Source organism: Taudactylus pleione, unplaced genomic scaffold (genome assembly GCF_031769625.1).
Source record: "Taudactylus pleione unplaced genomic scaffold, aTauple2 ptg000066l, whole genome shotgun sequence".
NCBI lineage: Eukaryota > Metazoa > Chordata > Amphibia > Anura > Myobatrachidae > Taudactylus > Taudactylus pleione.
The window spans coordinates 2,116,679-2,139,389 of NW_028284468.1; the positions used below are offsets into that span (position 1 = coordinate 2,116,679).

General features: G+C 43.7%; 1 protein-coding gene across 1 annotated transcript; it reads right to left on the reverse strand.

The window, feature by feature from the left end:
* Positions 1–20,481: 20,481 nt before the first annotated feature.
* On the reverse strand, positions 20,482–22,338 carry LOC148534373 (G protein-coupled receptor 35-like). Its single transcript, XM_088466815.1, has one exon. The coding sequence runs from the start codon at positions 22,336–22,338 to the stop codon at positions 21,451–21,453; it is 888 nt and encodes a 295-aa protein (XP_088322941.1). The 3' UTR covers positions 20,482–21,450.
* Between the last annotated feature and the right edge of the window lie 373 nt (positions 22,339–22,711).

The window sequence follows — 22,711 nt, forward strand, 5'->3', positions numbered from 1 at the left end:
CCGATGTGGGATTCGGCTTGCCTTGACAAAGCCAGTGTAGTGAAACACCGCGTCGGTAGTGGCGCATGTGATCTGACCTCATGTCCTATTACTAATACATACGATCTATATGTGTTGTTTGTGCACGTGAATCCCGATTTGGGGCAGAGATTACTGTGCCTGAACTGCTATTACTAATACATACGATCTATATGTGTTTGTGCACGTGAATCCCAATTTAGGGCAGAGATTACTGTGCCTGAACTGCTGTATGATTGATGCTGAACAACAACATTACTCATACAGAGAGTGATCTATTTGCATATTTCCCAGCAATACATGCCAGGATAGGAAAAGTTTTTCCAAAAAGCTGTGGGAGGATGTATTAATGCACTACTATTACTGTGAATTATTATTACTTCAAATATTTCCACTAATAAATAAAGGAATAATATGTGATACTAAGATAATTTTTCAGTGGTGTAATACAACTCACCTTAACTGTTTCAGCACATTGATAAAACTACTCCCTGAGAATTTATAATTACTGGATGTAAAAGTATAGAGTGTATTCTGACAAACTGTATTAATATATTTTCCATTATCACTAATTTTAAGTTAAACCATGGTCTGCTGGACAAGCAGAAACCAGGGGACTATACAAGATCTTTAATACTTGATCTTATAAATAATAAACAGAGAACTCTGGGTTTTTATGTAATCCCTATGCAGTCACACAACACACACAAATTATCTAGCTGAATTCTGATAATACCAAATAGGTGTGAATTAAAGTACTATATCAGCCATTTATTGAAACATAATAGAGGCAGACACGTGCGCCGTAATCAGTTTTTAATCACAATTTTCTTCATATTTGTGACACATATATTTTTTAATCAATTTTCACTTTTCTTCCCTGTATATTTGATATTATTTCTATAACAATAAATGTTAAGTTTTAATAATTAGTGTACCACTTACGACATTTCATCCTTTTTCTTTTGTACCCTGTCAAACAGCTCAATTATGAGTGGAAGTGGATACCAATTTTTGACGGTAACATCGTTAAGACCACGGTAGTCAATGCAAGGGCGAAATCCACCGTCCTTTTTCTTTACAAAAAAGAACCCCGCTCCAGCTGGTGAGGTGGAAGGGCAGATAAACCCTTTCTTCATGTTTTCTTTGATATACTCATACATGGCTTGAGTCTCTGGCAAAGAAAGTGGGTAGGTTCGTCCACGAGGTTGAGTTTTCCCTGGAACTAGATCGATGGGACAGTCCCATTCACGATGAGGAGGAAGAGTATCAGCTCCTTGTTTACTAAACACATCACAAAAGTCTTGATAAACTTCAGGGGACCTTCTAAGGGTTTTACGAAGGAGTTTTGTATAGTAACTACTTGCTGAAGACAATTCTGGAAACAAAATGGACTCCAAGCGGTGACCTGCCAGGAAGCCCAATCAATATGGGGATTATGTCTTTGAAGCCACGGAAGGCCTAGGATCAATTCGTGAGAGGGTTTAGGAAACACAAGGTAAGACAAACTTTCTACATGGAGCGCCCCAACTTTGAGCTTCAAGGATTGGGTGCAATGCGTAATTCTCCCACTGGTAATTTGACTACCGTCTATAGCCATTAAAGACACTGGATGTGGCAGCCATTCGGTGAGTATGTGATGTCTGTGAACAAAGTCCGCAGTGAGGAAATTCTCGGCAGCCCCTGAATCGAGAAGAGCAGGAACAATTAAATCGACTTGGTTCACTTCCAACAAGGTAATGAGGCTAGGATCACTGTTCTAAAGTGATTCCATGGATACTCCTAACTTAACCCCTCTATCGTAAGTTAGGAGGGGGCGTTTCCCGGACGGGAAGGATGAGACTTGAGATTATGCTGCGGGGAGGCGCAGTACAAACAAAGATTTCCTAAACATCTTCTCTGACGCTCTTCAGCAGTCAGCCAGGAGCAGTTCACTTGCATGGGTTCATCAGGAGGAGGAGAAGAAGAAGTAACACCTGGAACGGAAAGACCCTTAGCTCGATCAAACTGACTTCTCTCTATAACTCGCTACCTATGTTGCAAGTCAACTTTATTACATAGGGAAATCAGACCGTCCAATGAAGAGAGCAACTCACGGGAAGCTAAATCATCTTTGATTCTCTCAGATAATCCATTCCAAAAAGCTGCTGTCAAGGCATCTTCATTCCAGCTTAATTCAGAAGCCAGAGGGCCTGATTCAGAGCCGGACGCTCTGACCAGAGCGCTCGCTCTGAATCAGGGCCCTCCTACCTCAACTTGGAGCGGCCTTATGGACGCTCGCATAGCTGTGGGTTACCACCCACAGCTTATGCGAGTGTCCATGATGATGGTCGCGATGGTCAAGACCATCGCGACCATTGGGCTTGCGACGGAGACCCTGCGGTAGGGTCTCGCTGCCGCAAGCCCTGGAGTGGTTTTGGCTCTATCAGAGCCAAAATCACTCCCACTGACATCACTACTGATGTCAGTGGGGCCAGCTTCAGATGGTAGGCGTTCCCATGGGAACGCCTCCGTCTGGCAGCAACGCCCCCAGCACGCCCACCAAAGGGGGCGTGCTGTCAATCAACATCGACAGCACGCCCCCTTTGGTGCAAGACCCGGAGCGACAGCTTGGCTGTCGCTGTCCGGGTTTCACGCATGCGCACGATGGATCTCCCTCCATCGTGCGCATGCACAATTGGGTAACATCGACCCGCTTGCGAGTGTCTTGCGCTTGTGAGCTGGTCTGAATGAGACCCAGAGTACGGAATAAAATCACATATTGGCTGACAGTCTGACTGCCTTGACGAAGACGTAGAACATCATTGGAGACAGAGGTTGTTCTACCGGGTTCATCGAAGATTTTTCGAAAGGTTGATACGAACTCAGTGTAATTGGAAAGAACTGGGTCAGACTTCTCCCAGAGTGGAGAAACCCAGTCCAGGGCTTGACCAGTTAATAGAGATATTATGTATGCCACTGGGGTTCTGGCATTGGGAAAACTTGCTGCCTGCAATTCAAAGTGGATCTCACACTGGTTCAAAAAACCTCGGCAAAACTTTGGATTCCCATCAAACCTGCTGGGAGGAGGAAGCTGAAGACGGGGTACTGGAGAAAAGACTACTGAAGATGTGGGTGCTGGAACAGGATTACTAGACTGGAGGTCCAGCCTAGAAGTTCCAGATAGAACAGTTTGAATATTGTCCAAACGAGTAGAGACATCTTGAAGGTATTGCATCAGCTGCATCTGGGTGGACTCCTGTCTTTCCAGACGATTCAACACATCCTGGGTGGAACCTGATCCAGGGATCTGATTACCAGATGGGTCCATGTGGCCAGTGAAAACTGTCATGGACCGGGAACTTGGAATTGTGTACCCGAACTGGGTTGTATGACAGAGACACCCAATCCAATAGGTGGTTGGAACCTTAATGGTTTAATATAATTTCTACTCATACAGGAATAGAAGCGACTGTAATATATGATGTTATAATATAGTCCTCTGTACAGAGATAACGCAACTAGAAGATACTGAATTAAAACTGTAGAACAAAAAGTCTCTGAATAGTCACTGGAATTGAAAAAGGATCTGTAGGAAGAAACTGTGGACTTATAGCTGAATGAACTAAAAGAAAAGTAGTTAGACTTCAGACTGGAGCAATGAAGATGAATTAGACTTCGACTCCGGGCTGGAGTAATGTGGAATGAACTCGTAATTTGGAGTTGGCTCCGGACTGGAGCAATATGGAATGAACTTGAAACTTGAATCTGACTCCGGACTGGAGTAGAGTGGAATGGGTAACTTGGAACTTGGATCTGACTCCGGACTGGAGTAGAGTGGAATGGGTAACTTGGAACTTGGATCTGACTCAGGACTGGAGTAGAGTGGAATGGGTAACTTGGAACTTGGATCTGACTCCAGACTGGAGTAGAGTGGAATGGGTAACTTGGAACTTGGATCTGACTCCGGACTGGAGTAGAGTGGAACTTGGAACTTGGATCTGACTCCGGACTGGAGTAGAGTGTAACTTGGAACTTGGAAGCAGAAGTATCATGCTGGGAGCTCAGGAACATAGGTCATGCAGGAGCAATATATATTGTTGCACTGGCAACTGGTATGTGTCACAGGGAGGTCTTTTATACCAGCGGATAGGCTGAGGCAAGCTGAGACCACTGGTGACTGGATGCACGGGTAACACCTGACCCGGACCAAGATGGCCGCACCCAGGGTCCGGAAGACTTGTGTACTAGCGCGCCATGCGCACATGGATCAGCGGTAGAGGGACTCAGGCAACAGCGGGGATGTTGCAGATGACTTCCAAGAGAAGGCCCAGTGTTGGGAGTTATGCGGCCAGCAGGCCGGTGGCCCCACAGACCACGATGGCACAGGTGTATAGGGAGATGCAAGGGTCTTTAAGGTGGAGGTCTCTTACATGGTTTGTGACAGTGCAGCTTCTACAATATTTTACATGCGGTTGCTGTATGCTGAAAATAGGCAGAATGGGCCACAGATTGCAGCATTTCATGCACGCACCTGTCATTTTTTTAAAAAAAATTGGACCAACCAAGTTTATTGTGTGTGCAAAATATTGTACATGGTAAAATTTACCCAGTTATAATGTTCGTATACTGTTTCTTGCGTTATCGGAAATTACAAATCCTGAGGAGAGTCTTAAGGCTCATACACACTGGACGATAACCATGAACGATAACAATATCATTGAACGATATATTGTTCATATCGTCCAGTGTGTATGCACTCACCGATGAATGATGTGCGCTCCCGTGGGTCGTTAACGATATCCTCAGTTGCCTGTACATGCAGCGCAATCTGGGGATATTGTTAAAGATGCCATGCTGCCGAATGCAGCATGGCCCCGTTCCCTCCCCGCCATTGTCCATTGTAAGTGTGGATGCACTTACCGATGCCGTCACCCCTGCCGGGACCACCACATCCGACATTGCCCCATACACACTTCGTCCACTGTGTATGGGGCTTTAGCGAGGTTAGCCATTTTGTTATCACATCCCTGAGTTTTTCAAACAGACTGACACCAGCCAGCCTCTTAGTGAAGCTGGTGATACAGAGTAGCCTGCCTGTGAATGAGTTTGCATTTTGTGTTACATACTGCTGCAGCTATGCTGAAGGTGATACACCCACCCAGTGGGCTGTCACAGTAATGTAATCTTTAATTTAACCAGTGCCGCTTGTCCACATTTCTGTAGTTAAGTAAATACTCAGCACAATGGCATTTTCTAGGCCAAGAATAAGTTGTTTTTTTTACTTTCCCATACAGATGAGGAATTACTGTTGTGGTAGAATGGAATTGATATGAAATTTGGTAGTAGGGACACATGAGCTCAAATAACTGTCTAAAACCAGACGCAGTGATGGCGGATATTGGATGCAGGTCTAATGCTAGCATAGCTGCCATGGCATCGGTGATCTGTTTTGAAACTGGATGGCAGGTTTCATACTTGTATCCTCTTGCATACGATTGTTTCACAGTCAATTGATGTATGAAACTACTAAGGGTATATTTGCTACAGTGCGGGTTTTCAGAAGTGGAGATGTTGCCCACAGCAACCAATTAGATTCTAGCTAATATCTTCTAGAAGGTGCTAGATAAATGTTAAGTACTGTAGAATCTGATTGGTTGCTATGGGCAACACATAGTTGCCTACACTCCCGAATCCTGCGGGAGACTCCCGGTTCACTGTGGAGTCTCCCGTTGCCCCGGAAAGTTAAATAAAACCCCGGATTCCCAACTTCTTCCTCTGATGTGATGAGGCGGAGCCTTTATGACAGAACAACATGAGCAAGCCCGGCGCCACGGCACGGTCACCAGGTCCCCCAGACCTGTACAGCACACTTGAAGTCTGTCCCACCGGCAAGAGCTTTGTCAGAGGTGACTGCAGGAGGGAGGTGAGCACTGCGCTTCACAACAGCAGCACATCAGCAGATCTTTAGACTGGAGCAGAGCGTCTGTACAGGCTTACGAAGCTCCCGTCTCCCCATACAGACATATGTCAGAAGAAGCAACTGAACTTCCCTAGCGGATCGGCGGGAGTGTCTGATAGGGATCGCGGCACACTCGCCTCCCCAGACTGAGGCTAACCTGGTGTACTGGAGCTGCACGTCAGGTAGCAGCTGTCCGGACTAGCAGAGCTGTTGGCCCTGTAGTCGAGAGCAGCGCTGGAGCAGCGATGAAGCGCTGGGGAGCTCAGAGGAGAGGGTGGAGGAGGAGGAGGAGTGCCTGTTTCCCAGGGTGAGTGTCAGGCTTTAACTACAGCAACTCCATAAACTGGCACTGCCCCATGATGTGTGAGTGTGTTGTAGGCTGGCACAGACCCCTCTGTGTGTGTGTGTCTGTAGGCTGGCTCTGAACCCTGTGTGTAGGGTGTATGTGTGTAGGCTGGCACAGACCCCTCTGTGTGTGTGTGTCTGTAGGCTGGCTCTGAACCCTGTGTGTAGGGTGTGTGTGTTTGTGTATAGTCTGGCACTGACACGTGTGTGTGTGTTGGTTCTGAACCCTGTGTGTAGGTGTGTGTGTAGGCTGGCTCTGAACCCTGTGTGTTTGTGTGTGTGCGCGTGTTGTCAAAACCGAATAATTGGCGAAGACAGAATCTGTTTGCAATTGGAATCTGCGCAATGCTGTCTTGTAAAGGGCCAAGACTCCATCTTAGAAATAAAATCTCACAGCACTATTTTGTAAACAAAAGGTACATAGTCAGCCTTCCTCAAACACAGGCAGACTAGACAGGGAGGCTCCGACAGCACAGCTGGAAGCCTCCTTCCTGTATGAGAATTAAATTCACTGTATAAACACATTTTGCAATTTGCAGTTTAAGAACATCAGAAAAATACATGTGTGCTTGTGTGTGTGTATATGTATATATATATATATCCCTGCAACAAATACACACAATGTTAAACAGAATACAGTCAGTTTTTTAGTGATCCTTCCCAAAATCATACTGGCATGGCCACACACACACATAGATGCCCTTCCAGCTTAGTGCTGCTCGCTGAGTGCCCCACCGACCCTCAGACGCACAACGCAATTCAGTGGTGTTTTCCCCGCATACATACATTTAAAAGCAATGGACCCGTAATGCAAAAAGGATAATTAAGAAATGAATGTTTTCTGTAACTATGGCTTAGTAAATGACAATTGAACTGTGTGTGGAACCGTACTGACCTACTCTGTTTCCGCAGCATTCCGGTGACATCAATATGAAGATCAGAACATGCGGCTATGAAATATGAATGTTAGAGAGAATATCTATTTGAAATGCTGTTTTCCATAGCAGCTTAAATTTGCATGTTGGGGGATACAAAAGGAGGTTGGAGACCTTTTGTATCCATTTGGAATTGTCCAATAAATGCCCTGTAACAGATTTCTCCAAAGGACTGGTTATTCCAGTCTAATCAATAGAGCTAGCTAGCTGAGAGTAGAAACAGTAGTCTCAGGTAACCAAAAAGGATACTCCCTTTCTGATGACATCACAGGTAAAAGGGGGCGGGAAGATAGCATGCACATCCTGAGAAAACACAGTTTAGCTGACACACTTGCAGATTTTAGAAGGAAGAGAGAGGTACACTCCCTGACCAGACAACGGAAGAATGGGTCTCAGTTCCTCTGGGTTGTTATAGCTGAGTATAAAATGTGCAATATTTAGCCTATTTGGGTGTCTGTAGCTATGTGGTGTTAATCTGTTATTAGCTTAGCATGGTGTGTGGTTTGTAGTTTTCTAAGGATATTCATGGGTCTGTGTTGGCATGCAGTGGATGATGTGTTGTCTGGTCTGTGCTTTTCATCTACACTGTAGGGTACAATAGTCTGTTGTTAGCATGCAGGAAAAGGATTGATTGTGGAATTGTTGTGATATTTGTGAATGATTGATGCTGGTTGATTGAGATCCTCTGGTGTGTTCTGTGTTTGGGCCCTGCCATGTGTTCTGTGTTTGGGCCTTGCCATGTGTTCTGTGTTTGGGCCTTGCCGTGTGCTTGAACGGTATCTCTGCTTGGGAGAGATGGGCTTTGTGTGTGTTGTATACTCATGAATGTGATCATAGTGTGGTGTTGTGTGAGTCAGATAGGTATATTGTCTTTGTTGTGGTTGTAGTCATTGATGGATGATTTGCGGAGTTGCAGCTTGGTGCAGGATGGAGTTTGCCTAGGGATCATGAGGCTTGCAAACAAAGGAAAAACATGTGCTTCGGCCCTTCCCCCTCCCCACGGTCTAGTGACTACTGGATGAGGTCTGTAGTAGGATGGTATTGTTGTATATTGGAATCAGCTTGTGTGGTATTAAATGGTGCAGTGTTTGCCTGATGTGTTGGCATATGATATTCAGCTTGCATATTTAACTAACTATGGCATTATGGGAGATTTCAATGAGGTAGCTTGATAATGGAGTTTGTTTGTAGACCATACGGTTTGGACAATAGGGCAGGAAGCATTCCCAACCCCCCCCTCACACACACTCCATCACCAGCTATCTTGAACATGTGCTCTCAGAGACATTGATATATCTCTCATTGTATTTTAATATGTCTCTTTCTCTCTCTCTCTCTCTCTCTCTCTCTCTCTTTCTCATATTGCTCATTGTATTTTGATCTTTAATAACCGTTTCATGTATTTTAACTGTACCTTATGACCTAATGTTTGTACAATTTATTTGCGCTCATTATTAGATCATAGCGTTGTAACATCTGTACTTTTACCTGAATAATAATCTTTAGCGCTTCGGACCGCTATTCAACTGTCTTGGTATTTCATTAATGGTATAATCAAAATAGCGACGTCTTGTGGTTTTAGAAGGTATAGGCAGGGTTTTGTCTTAGAGGTTTTTAGGCAGGGTTTTGTCTTAGAGGTTCTAGGCAGGTGAATCTTAGAGGTTTATAGGAAGGAATATATTAAAAGGTTTATAGTACAAATTTAACAGTGGGGGCTCGCATCGGTTTATCACACTATCTGATACACGATAACAATCGGTCAGTCCTCTCTCAGCAAAAGGGTGGAGGCGCCTTTTGAGAGACGCATTAGTCTCTCATTAACACAGTGTTGCTGAGAGCGTACTGCCGGTTATTGTGTAGAGGAAGCGCTGATCAGAATTCAGGGACAAAAGAGAAAAAAAAAGTTTTTTTTTCCTTTGTTGATAGAACCTTATGTTTAGAGGGGTGCCGCAGTATTGAGTATGCGGCTGAGATGCATTTTTGCGTACGCAGTTAAAAAGTCATTATACGCTTGTGTGGTAGTCGCATAATTGTGTATGCGGCCAGTCGCACAATAAGCGTATACGCACCTCCGGTTCTGCTGCCACATGTTTGAACAAAGCCATTGAGGTTTACATTTTTTTTTCTATCTACCAATATCTGGGTCAAACGTTTATTTTCTGTGCAGAGAAAAAGTGTGTAACAGTGTGTGTATTGTTGATAGGGGTAATTTATTCCCTAAAGTTAAGGGTACCGTATGATCCTTAAGGGCTAGGTGCAAGGGTTAGCCTAGTCGCTCGGTAAGCAGCTTTACCGTTCTAAACATAGTAGCAGGTGTATGGTTTGTTATTTTTGTTAGGGACCGGCTCTCAGTGTGACTGCAATGTTCAATAATATTTGAGCATTATAGTTGAGCCGCACTAGGTGTGATTGTGAGCTGAGAGAGAACAGGTGAGTGAAAGCATCTAGAAATAACTTTCATAGGTGAGCTGGCGCATCTAGAAATAACGTCCGTAGGTGAGCTAGGCGCATCTAGAAATAACGTCTGTAGGTGAGCGAGGCGCATCTAGAAATTTCGTCCGTAGGTAAGTGAAAATATCTTGATTGTCTTTCACTGGCTTAAATCTTTATTGAAAAGCGTAGGAGTTGTCTCAAAATGGGAGCCACGCAAACGGTAGAAATGTTAGGCAATGATGTGCTGCTAATGGAGGAATATGATGAGAAAGAGTGTTAGAACGTTTCCCAGAATTGGTGGTTTTGATAAAAATGTGTTAGACAATGTCCAGGATCACATCAGTATGGTGCGATCCCGAGAGAAAAAGATTAAGTATTTTGTTTAAAACTGTGGTAGCATGAAGGGGATGCGTGGCTTAACAATGTGCAAACGATGCAAACTAGCGTCGTGAGCACATTACCAGAGAATAAACCCGCAGCGCTGAATTGCAATGCGTGCGAGCTGCGAAATAGCGCGCACATGTGGCACGGTAGCGTTGTGGAAGGTAGTACAGATGGTTCACGCGCACCACCACCGTCATATGCGGATGGGGGTGTAGGTACAGTCAATGTGAAAACCCATAAAAATGTAAGAGATCCAGAGTAAGGTAGCTTAACTATTGTTTATTTTCTCCCTCCCATACCCCAACTACCAGTGCCCTCTTGCTTCCATATAAGGGAGAGGTACACTGCACATAGACACGAAAGCCTCAGGGTCCCAGGGACTAACCCAGTATTGTTTGTCAAAGCTTTATAGAACTGTTATGTTTAAAGGATATTAAACTGTTGTGCTTTATCTTTCACATACAGGACGCACGGCTGCGAAAGACATACGACAGCCATACCCGGCTAAGGTTAAATATTTGAAGTACTGCCCTACTCGGGGGACAAGGAAACAATAGAACCGTAGACATTTATAACAGAATTTTTATTGCAGGAATTTTTGTATCAATACAGTATCCTTAGAATTAGTGATGGAAGGGATACTCATTTCACAAGTAATATCTTTTACAACATGTGTAAGGTGATAGATACTAGTATCAAGATCATCCCAGACCACCTGTCTGTCTCCCGTTGAGATACTGTTTGCCAGGTTGCCTCATGTGAAAATATTATGAGGTTACTGTGCAGGTTCTCATGACAATGTGTAAGAACAACAGGAATTGAAGTGTTATTTACTAACATGCCTGAAGCAAACTGTAATGATGTTAAACCTGGAGAAAAATTCATTTGATCTAATAATTTCTTGTGTTCAGATTACCTGATTGATCGGGGGATAGAACCATATCCGATGTGTTAACTAAATTCTACATCCTCAAAGGGTGGCCGACTAAGATGCCAGAGTCCATTCCACCAAATACAGGGAGGATTAATCTACCGGGGGAGATGCAAGGCGGAGACGAGGCCATTAGCATGGACCTGTCGATCGCGAGCTTGTGCCGGGAAGATTAAAAGGGGACTGTGAGCTATCTGAGCTAAAGAAATTGCAGATCAGTGTTGTAGCAATGGACCAGTCCGCTGTGTTCATTTTTGTATTCTTTTTCAGAGTTTTCACCATCCTGGGTTGCTCGGGGATTCCTGGTTTTGGTGATAGGGGACTCATACAAACAATGGGAGCTGATGTCGGCATTGATGCAGAGGAGTCGAAAGGAGGAGTGCTATACCAAACCAGGGGAGTGCCAGTCCAATATGTAGTGTATAATAATGTAGCCTGAGTTTGAGTGGTCATGCATGGATATAACGTTTATGTTGTTTTAAGTCATCTTAGGTAATGCAGTCCCAACCCCTTCCAAGGCTCTCCTTATAGGATAGGTGCATCCCAACATCTTTCCCATGATCCCTTAAGGATCCGCGGTGTGCGTATAAGGACAGTTTCATGTCCCTCCCGGAGACGCCTTATCTGAATGGTTCAAATGACCATACCGTGTCATACCATAATAACATTGAACGGTATATTCTCATGCATGGCTAAACAGATTCAGAACAGGTTGTGATAGCGCTTGATTGGCTATCAAAGGGTGTACTGTCAAAACCGGATAATTGGCGAAGACAGAATCTGTTTGCAATTGGAATCAGCGCAATGCTGTCTTGTAAAGGGCATAGACTCCATCTTAGAAATAAAATCTCACAGCACTATTTTGTAAACAAAAGGTACATAGTCAGCCTTCCTCAAACACAGGCAGACTAGACAGGGAGGCTCCGACAGCACAGCTGGAAGCCTCCTTCCTGTATGAGAATTAAATTCACTGTATAAACACATTTTGCAATTTGCAGTTTAAGAACATCAGAAAAATACATGTGTGCTTGTGTGTGTGTATATGTATATATATATATATATCCCTGCAACTCATACACACAATGTTAAACAGAATACAGTCAGTTTTTTAGTGATCCTTCCCAAAATCATACTGGCATGGCCACACACACACATAGATGCCCTTCCAGCTTAGTGCTGCTTGCTGAGTGCCCCACCGACCCTCAGACGCACAACGCAATTCAGTGGTGTTTTCCCCGCATACATACATTTAAAAGCAATGGTCCCGTAACGCAAAAAGGATAATTAAGAAATGAATGTTTTCTGTAACTATGGCTTAGTAAATGACAATAGAACTGTGTGTGGAACCGTACTGACCTACTCTGTTTCCGCAGCATTCCGGTGACATCAATATGAAGATCAGAACATGCGGCTATGAAATATGAATGTTAGAGAGAATATCTATTTGAAATGTTGTTTTCCATAGCAGCTTAGATTTGCATGTTGGGGGATACAAAAGGAGGTTGGAGACCTTTTGTATCCATTTGGAATTGTCCAATAAATGCCCTGTAACAGATTTCTCCAAAGGACTGGTTATTCCAGTCTAATCAATAGAGCTAGCTAGCTGAGAGTAGAAACAGTAGTCTCAGGTAACCAAAAAGGATACTCCCTTTCTGATGACCTCACAGGTAAAAGGGGGCGGGAACATAGCATGCACATCCTGAGAAAACACAGTTTAGCTGACACACTTGCAGATTTTAGAAGGAAGAGAGAGGTACACTCCCTGACCAGACAACGGAAGAATGGGTCTCAGTTCCTCTGGGTTGTTATAGCTGAGTATAAAATGTGCAATATTTAGCCTATTTGGGTGTCTGTAGCTATGTGGTGTTAATCTGTTATTAGCTTAGCATGGTGTGTGGTTTGTAGTTTTCTAAGGATATTCCTGGGTCTGTGTTGGCATGCAGTGGATGATGTGTTGTCTGGTCTGTGCTTTTCATCTACACTGTGGGGTACAATAGTCTGTTGTTAGCATGCAGGAAAAGGATTGATTGTGGAATTGTTGTGATATTTGTGAATGATTGATGCTGGTTGATTGAGATCCTATGGTGTGTTCTGTGTTTGGGCCTTGCCATGTGTTCTGTGTTTGGGCCTTGCCGTGTGCTTGAACGGTATCTCTGCTTGGGAGAGATGGGCTTTGTGTGTGTTGTATACTCATGAATGTGATCATAGTGTGGTGTTGTGTGAGTCAGATAGGTATATTGTCTTTGTTGTGGTTGTAGTCATTGATGGATGATTTGCGGAGTTGCAGCTTGGTGCAGGATGGAGTTTGCCTAGGGATCATGAGGCTTGCAAACAAAGGAAAAACATGTGCTTCGGCCCTTCTCCCTCCCCACGGTCTAGTGACTACTGGATGAGGTCTGTAGTAGGATGGTATTGTTGTATATTGGAATCAGCTTGTGTGGTATTAAATGGTGCAGTGTTTGCCTGATGTGTTGGCATATGATATTCAGCTTGCATATTTAACTAACTATGGCATTATGGGAGATTTCAATGAGGTAGCTTCATAATGGAGTTTGTTTGTAGACCATACGGTTTGGACAATAGGGCAGGAAGCATTCCCAAACCCCCCCCTCACACACACTCCATCACCAGCCATCTTGAACATGTGCTCTCAGAGACATTGATATATCTCTCATTGTATTTTAATATGTCTCTTTCTCTCTCTCTCTCTCCATATTGCTCATTGTATTTTGATCTTTAATAACCGTTTCATGTATTTTAACTGTACCTTATGACCTAATGTTTGTACAATTTATTTGCGCTCATTACTAGATCATAGCGTTGTAACATCTGTACTTTTACATGAATAATAATCTTTAGCGCTTCGGACCGCTATTCAACTGTCTTGGTATTTCATTAATGGTATAATCAAAATAGCGACATCTTGTGGTTTTAGAAGGTATAGGCAGGGTTTTGTCTTAGAGGTTTTTAGGCAGGGTTTTGTCTTAGAGGTTCTAGGCAGGTGAATCTTAGAGGTTTATAGGAAGGAATATATTAAAAGGTTTATAGTACAAATTTAACAGTGTGTAGGCTGGCACAGACCCCTCTGTGTGTGTGTGTCTGTAGGCTGGCTCTGAACCCTGTGTGTAGGGTGTATGTGTTTGTGTGTAGTCTAATACTGCCCCATGTGTGTGTGTGTGTGTGTGTTTGTCTGTAGGCTGTCTCTGAACCCTGTGTGTAGGGTGTATGTGTGTAGTCTGATACTGCCCCATGTGTGTGTGTGTGCTGGCTCTGAACCCTGTGTGTAGGGTGTGTGTGTGTTTGTGTGTAGTCTGGCACTGACACGTGTGTGTGTTGGTTCTGAACCCTGTGTGTAGGGTGTGTGTGTTTGTGTATAGTCTGGCACTGACATGTGTGTGTTGGTTCTGAGCCCTGTGTGTAGGCTGGCTCTGAGCCCTGTGTGTTAGTGTGTGTGCGCGTGCGCGTGTGTAGGCTGACATATGTTTTCACTGGCACAACTTAGAAATATATTATATTCAACAGGCAGGTCAGAATGTTCCACACACACCCCTGAGCAGTATTAGATACGCTCATGGGTGGAGTTAGACATGCCCTTTAGGCAGAGCATGACACATCCCCTCAGCGCCGCATTGCACTTCGCACGGTGCATTTTAATATCGTTTATAGTCTCCCTGAAACTAATTTTCAAAAGTAGGCAAGTATGAGGCAACATCTCCACTAGTCTTCTTGGTCCACTTCTATGATGAAGATTCACCCCCAGCAGCAGCAGCCCTAGCGTGCAAGGATTCTTCTTGAGTGTCCTGGATAGGGGAGGAGTCAGTTAGTCTTTGCAAATAGGATGAGGACTACCTCCAATTATTATGTGGAGATTGTTGATGAAGGCTTTGGCGGTAGAGATTGTATGTGCTGGGATCTATCCATACTGCTGACAGCTAATGCTGGACTGCTTGTATGCCCTGATGGCATGCTAATGATGTTTCATTTTTGCAGAGCTCCAGACCACAGTGCCACACACTCTCCCTCCACTCTCCTGTGTGAAATGGCGACCAATCATGAGGGAGAGACTTTTATATGCAATCCAAAACAAGTGACATCCGGCTCCGGGAAGATGACGATTTGTCTCGTTTTGGGATCCGAACTTGGCAGGAAGACTCAACCCGGGACTTGGGGATTTACTTGTAACTCCTTCTGGAACTTCTGCTGGTGCAGCAGGTGCATCACACGTAAGCCTCTGCAGACTTAGGAACCCTCCACCAGATGGAATAATGGGCTAACTTTGTAACTCACTGACAGTAGTTGATTCCGGGTGCCTTCCCCTGACAGGGGTGGTTTCTCGTAACCCCATGCATATCTGAGCCATAAGCAGAAAAAAAAAAACTATTCACTTTCACTCCCAGTGCAGAACAATGAGGGAGTTAGGACCCAGAGAGAGTCGACGCTTCCCAGCAGTGTTTCCACATACCGTTTTTTCTTTTCTGGAAACCAGGAAAAATAACACCTTTCAGGACCACTAGAAAACACATGTAAAAGCAGGAAATGTCAAATAGTACTGTATAAATAATTTAAAACTTTTTCATTTTTAAATGGTCCCTGCCTCCTGCTCATTTATCAATCACTCTAATGGGCTTGCCAATTTGAGATTTCGACCAGGAAAAAACAGGTCGCGAGAGAATTCAAAGTGGAAACACTGCTTCCCAGTGAACAGATGCTGCTCAGAGCTGAAAGTGATAGGGGACATGACGCATCAAGCAGGGCAATGATCCTCGCATGCATACCGGCGTTTATTAACGCTGTATGCATGCTGATTTTAGCAAAGGACAGCTCTCCCGATAAGAGCTGTCCTTTGGGGTGCTGGGACTTCCGGGTTTATGTCCCAGAAGTCCCTCTGCGTATGGGCGGCTGTTAGCCAGTGCATGAGCCGTCTACGATCATGGGAAGGATCCTATTAGACCCCTCTTGGGGAAGTCTCATGAAAAGAAGACCATAGGCTTCTATTTGGAAACACCATCTATAGAATAAGTTGCCTATTGGCCTCAAGCTCCTGAAGCTTCACTTTCAGGTACTTGGTGAGTATGGGAAATACGGTCAAACCCCTGATAACTGCATTTTAGGGGGCTTGACCGCATGTTTAGCATTGATGCATCCTGCCTAGGATCACTTTTCTGATGGAGAGAAGCTGCTTATTATCACTATTGGAGGTGAGACACACAGCAGGCAGGTTCTGAGGACTAGGGCTGAGGGGTCTCAGTAATCAGATGGTGCCATATAAATAGTATGTAACAAAGATACAGAAATACAACAATACAGAAAAAAATATGTTTTTTTATTTAAAGAGGTAACTTGCACCAAGGTTTATAATAACCCTGGGACAGGTATTACCTGGTAGCAAGGATGGTTGGTTTCAGGGGAGGAGAGGCAAAACATATTTTTGTGTTTGGGCCCACCATTTGCTAGTTCCGCCACTGACCCCTGCCCTACAAGATACAGCAAGTTACCCTATCCTTGCAATTGTCTGCATACTATCTTGTCTGTTGGTTTATTGCTCTGTGTTCTTCCTATGATGTCAATTTACATCTACAGATGGGTCGTCATACATCTAGCCTCCTGGCATGCTAAACAGCCCTTCTAGTAGCACCATGCTGTGGCTTGGCTCGGTAGCGCCAAGCATCTTTTGTGCAACTTTTTACCTTGTGATGTGAATAGTTAGCACATGCAACTTCTGCTGATTAAAATGATATGCAGTATGCCTATATTCTCTGTATGTTTACGGGTGTATCTGCATACGAAATGCTACATTACAGTGTCAGCGGCTGTAACACTGTAACATAGTGTTTAGCATACAGATACACCCGCAGTTGCACACAGAATATAGGCATGCTGCATATCATTTTACTCAGTAGAAGCTGCTTGTGCTATTTATTCACATCGCTATGCGAATAAGACACATTTCAAGGTACAAAGTCACACAAAAGACGATCAGCGCTACCAAGTCACACTGAGCTCCCGTGTTATGTGTGGCGCAACTTGTAGTGCACAGAGGATAGATGTATGTGGACACATCTGTACTCTACTGATATGTCAAGTTTCACTATTACTATACATATTATATGGCATTGTGGTCACTGTCTGACGTCTTATAAAAAAGCTACTGTAATATTATTATCTCATTACTTTTTAGAGCAGTTATTTGTGAAATCTAGACTTCCTAACCTCTTCAAATAGTCATACAAACATTACCACATCCCTTGGCAGATACATATTAATACAATTTGCAGAGTGTCCCATTTTTGTAAACCAGTGTCAGTGTTATCTCCAAAACAAAATGTACTTGTACATTTAATCTTGGGTATTAGTTGTGGTTAAGACAACCCTGATTAGCACTATAGAGACAAAATACTTGTGTAGAGGGAGTAAACCTGAAATGCTAACTTAAATTTACCTAAAATTCAATAGAAAATAGACACAGTTTAATTCATTAAGCAAAAGTGAAGAAGTTGGATATATGGACTTTATTTCCTACAGAGGTGACACCACAAAGGTCCTGCATCAGTATGACAAGAGCCTCACATCAATACTTATCCTGCCTAACGAAACACACTATTGGCTCTATTTATTAACATTATTTTGACTAAAATAAAGTGAAAATGGGTGTTTTCACACCCTTTTCACATTATTTTAGTATCACCTATAGTTATTACAGGGCAATTGGAGTAGAATTTGTAAAATTCTACTCCAACCCCTAAGTATCACTTATTTTTAGTAATCAGATCACATTTCCCATAATTGTAAGGGGAAATGTGATCTGCCTGGTAGTTACTAAAAAATAAATTGTGAAAAAACTACCTAGAGAGGCCTGTGATAATAACACCACCTGGAGGTGGCATTATCCAGGGTCTCTCCCAGTTACCAGACTCCTACTCTGCTCTAACAGGGAGAGCAGAGCCCGGAATCGGTCCCAGTAATCAGCTGTGTGGTCTAAACAGGCCGCAAGCTGATTCACTGCAAAACAAGAATAAAAAAATAAAAAAAATAAAAAATTTACTTACCTGACTCCAGGGACTCCGGGTGATGTCCTCCTTCCGGTCAGCTGGTCTCCCATACTGCACTGCGGCCCGGTCATCAGGTGATCGGGTCCCAGTGCAGTATGGATATCACCTGACCGGAGGCATGGAGACATCACCGGAGGCCCGGATCATGCAGGTAAGTGTAATTAAGGGAGGCGGGGGGGGTCCGCGCTTGTGGAGGGTGGGAATTAGCACTGGGGGTGGGGCTTAGCGCCGGAGGGGGTAGCAGCGGCGGCCGGTCGGCGCATGCGCGGGCATTTGTCACAGTATTTTTTCCGAAAATACTGTGACTAGTGTGTGGATGGGATTCGCAGGGACAGAGCTTTATCACAAGCTCTGTCCCTGCAAGGGATTTGTAGTAAATCCCTGTGATATTGCCTGAATTTGCAATGCGCAATGCAATGCGAATTCAGTCGTTAATATCACACTACAATCTGCATTCAATATGCGGATTGTAGTAAATAGAGCCCTATCTATTATATAATGCTGCTAGGCATTAGTCTAGAAGCTAATATCTAGCTGCTTGCTAGACATAGCCACAGCTTTCCTCAGCCCCTGGAGGCAATACCCCACCTACACGAGAGTCGCCCCTCTCGTGAATTTATCCATAGCAAGATCATCTCCACCACATTTGTACAAATGTCCACACCACCCCCCTTATTGGAGTAGGGCTGAGATGAGATGGAGGAGGGGGCAGAGAAGAAAGAGAGGGGGAGCAGAGATTAAAAAGTAGTGGAGAGGAGGGGGAAAGACCTGAAAGAGAGAGGGTAGAGGGACATATCAGAGAGAGAGGGAGATGGAGGAAAGGGGGCACATGATAGAGCTGGTGTGACAGAGAGGGACGGACGGGGACAGAGATAAAAGAGAGACAGGAGCTGGTAGAAGACTGGAGAAACACAGAGTGGCATGTGACAGGAGAGACACAGAAGTGGGTAGGAGAGTGGAGAAACAGGGAGTGGCATGAGGCTGGAGAGAAACAGAAGCAGGCATGAGGCTGGAGAGACACAGGGGGTGACATGAGACTGTGGAGACATGGGGTGGCAAAATACCGGAGGGACACAGGGAGTTGCAGTATGATGGAGATAACACTGATGAGGAGTGCTGGAGAGATACACAGGGGATAAGGCTACATGGCAACCAGTAACATTTAATGTGATAAGTGTGTATCACCAAAGAGAGAACATGCACAAAATCAATATTCAAAACAATTACATTTAATAAAAAAAAATTTTGCAACATATATAAGAAACATTAAAATATGTCAAAAGTTGGACAATTTACTTTTACTATTGTACTCCAATCAAGAAGGAATAGATACAGGTGAGTTATAATTGTTTAATCAAGCTCTGAGAAACAGTTAATCTAGGTTGTAATTCCTGTGAAGTGACTTCCAATAGTGGGTGCCTGTTAAGAAAATAAAGCTGTATTTAGGCTCAGTGTGGCTCTTTTGTAATGCAAGTTTCCTGTTAGAAAGGTAAGCGGCAGTTAAGCCCAGTGTGACTCTTTAGTACTGCAAGCTGGCAGATATCAATGTCAGTGTAGTAGTCAGCGCTATGCTCAACCTTTCCGCAGCTTCTCGCTGTGTGGAATAATATAGCCGCAGGCTAGTACCAGCCATTTTTTTCCCCTGCTAGGGAGTTGCGGTAGCGGAGCAATGGATTCTTTATGACGGTCAGGAGGGAGGGCGTAATCATTTTTTAAGCACTGGCAGCAGGCAACAGAATGCAAAAGCAGACGATCCACACCAGGGGGTCATTGAGTAGTCCAACGGAGTTACCCTTACACATTTCTCTGCCACTTTTAATTGGCAGATTCCTCAGAGAGATTTCAGAAAATAAATCCCTCTTGGAGCTTGACAGCTGGAACCTTCGCCATCTTCAGATGACGCTTGTTCCCGCTCCCTGCTCCTTTCCTACGGGAAGGAGTCCCGGTTGCGAAGAGGATCATTTCGGATCCCTCCGCCACTACACAGCTACTTCTGCCAAAGTCGCACAAGCGTGAATCCAACTTCATGCATGCGCACTAGCACTGCCGAGTCAGACAGCTGATCATCTGTCTTACCCCGGAGCAATGTCGAATTGCTCTGGTGCTCGCAGCAAATTAGATACTTATTAGATACTTAATTAACATAATGCATAAGTTCCTAAAAGTGCAGTGGACCTATAAATATCTTAAGTAATGTATCAAAACCTTATAAGAGTGGAAACGTGAACAAGTAGAGTTGTCCATGGCAGCCAATCAGCTACTAGCTACAGTAGCATTTATCAAGTATATTCAATAAAATGTCTTCACTAATGTCCCTTCACTAATGTTTCTCTTTGCTTGTAAGCTTATTTTGTGTTTTAAATGCAAATGTAAAGCACTTAGAGGCCTATTTATCATCAAGGTCGTATGGCCTCCGATGATGAAGTATTTATCTCGCTGCAAGGGATACTTAAGTATAAAACTCGCAGCGGGGGAAACGTGACATCGGCACAATTCATCATTGCTCCGGTGAAGGGACAACTGTTCCGCAAAGCATCTGTCCCCTCGGTTAGTATCGCAGCTACAGATATAGCGGTGTTACTGTGCCTGCTCCCCGTCGTCCCGGATACGCATGCGCACAGCCACCAGGAGGTAGTGAGGAGGCAACGGGGGGATCCGCTCAGATCCCTCTTCACATCCTTTCGAACTCCTTCCCATGGGAAGCAAGCGCAGTCTGGAGATGGCGCTAGTTCTCGGCAACAAACTCCGAAAATGTTCAGTTTTTGGAGTTTGCTGAATACCAAGGTGGTCCTATTGGACCCTGATGATGAATGGCTCGGTAACTTAAATATGCGTAAACTTGCGTTTCTGCATGGTTACCGGGACATTTATCGTTTGATGAATAGGCCCCTCAGAGTCCTGTTAGGAGAAAAGTGCTATATAAATAAAATAATAATTATTATTTATTAAGAAAATGATAGTATAACAAAGTAAAATTGTGCACTGGACTGTAACTAGTTGGCTGGGGGAGCTGCACTTACAAAGAAGGGTGTCTAACCTCCTGTGGGTAATCAATGATTTAGGGATGGTAAGTGCACTCAAATTACCCCCTTATATAATGAATGAATGTTGATTCAGTATCAATGTAAAATGATAGGTAGAAGCTGATTAATTGCTAGTGGTAGCTTCTACACTCTTTAGAAGGTTTTGCTATATCTCCCCCTTTGTCAGTTATCTGTCATTGTTTTCATTGCGTGTTCCCTTCACTACAGTAGGTGTTATCTATATGGTATATGAATTATGGATTAGGAATCCTTTAATCTGCCAATTACCCATTCCAATATACACTCCATTGCAAATATATTGTCAGTGACCCTCAGTGTGCTAGATTGTTCTAATGTACATATTTATGACAAACAGAGAACAGCAATTAGGTTAGATGAACAGTTGTCTGGAGAGAGCCTCTCGAAATTCACCGGCTGCAAAGTAATAACACAGTGAGTCCAGGACACAGTTAAAGTTGGCAATCGCCGTTGCTAGATAAATAAAGGAATGGACTTGTTCCAGGGTGTAGCAAGACGCATTGTAACTCTCAGCCACAAAACGGATTGTGTATCCCACATGGATTGGCATAAAGCAAACCACGAAAACCACCAAGTTGGAGATGACAATGTGCACAGCTTTTTTGGTGGAATGCTGCTTATATGCATCCGATGGCTTTTTGTCACAGAGAGTCATTATGATCTTTCCAGTGCAAAAGCTGATAAGCATCAAGGGAAGGACGAACCCAAATGAAACTAAAATGGGGGACAGGTTAAAAGGAGACGTAGTGACCTTTTGGAAACAGGCAGACAGTATGAAATTGTTGCTCTGCACAACCCTCAGTATGCTGATAATGATGACAATAATCCACAGGACACAGCATAGAACAAAAGCTTTCACTAGGGATGCACAGCCTTTGTATTTCAGTGGGTGTCTGATTGCCAAGTAGCGATCAAATGCAATTGCTGCGATAGTGAAGATGCTCATGTACATGTTCACAAAGTAGCTGGACATTAGGGTTTTACACAGTCCACTGCCTAGGTCCCACACGTGTAAGTAAGCATATAGTCTAAAAGGGAAGGTGAAGATGACCAAGATATCGGATATCATAAGGTTCATCATGAACACAGTGGTTTCCGTCCACTTTTTTAATTTGAAACAGAAAACCCAGATGGCGAGAACATTGCATGTAAAGCCCAAGATGATAAGAGGAATATAAATAATTAGGCTAAATAGCTGAACTGATGGCGGCGGAACTTGGTCCAAAAAAGAGCAATTCATTCTTACAAGCTCTACTGGGTATTGCAGTCAAATCCAACTAGCCCTTGTGTGGAGTATTCCAGTAAGAGCCCACTTTATTGTGTGTCCTCCAGTTATCTCTTTCTGGACTGCCTTCACTAGAACAAGCATGCACGCGCTTCAGTTTTGTTATCGGTTTGTTGATCCAGTATGCTCAGAAACCCATTTTCACTGCAGCAGTCTCTACAGAGAGTCCAGGTTCTTCTAAAAAAAAAAAAAAAAAAACAACATAGATCATTTACTAAAAGGTGATGTGAATGTAAATAATGTAATGTTCTGTGTACCCTTTAATGTATGTACTTGAGGCACCCTATAACTAAATTGTAATAATAATAATAATAATAAATATCAAAAA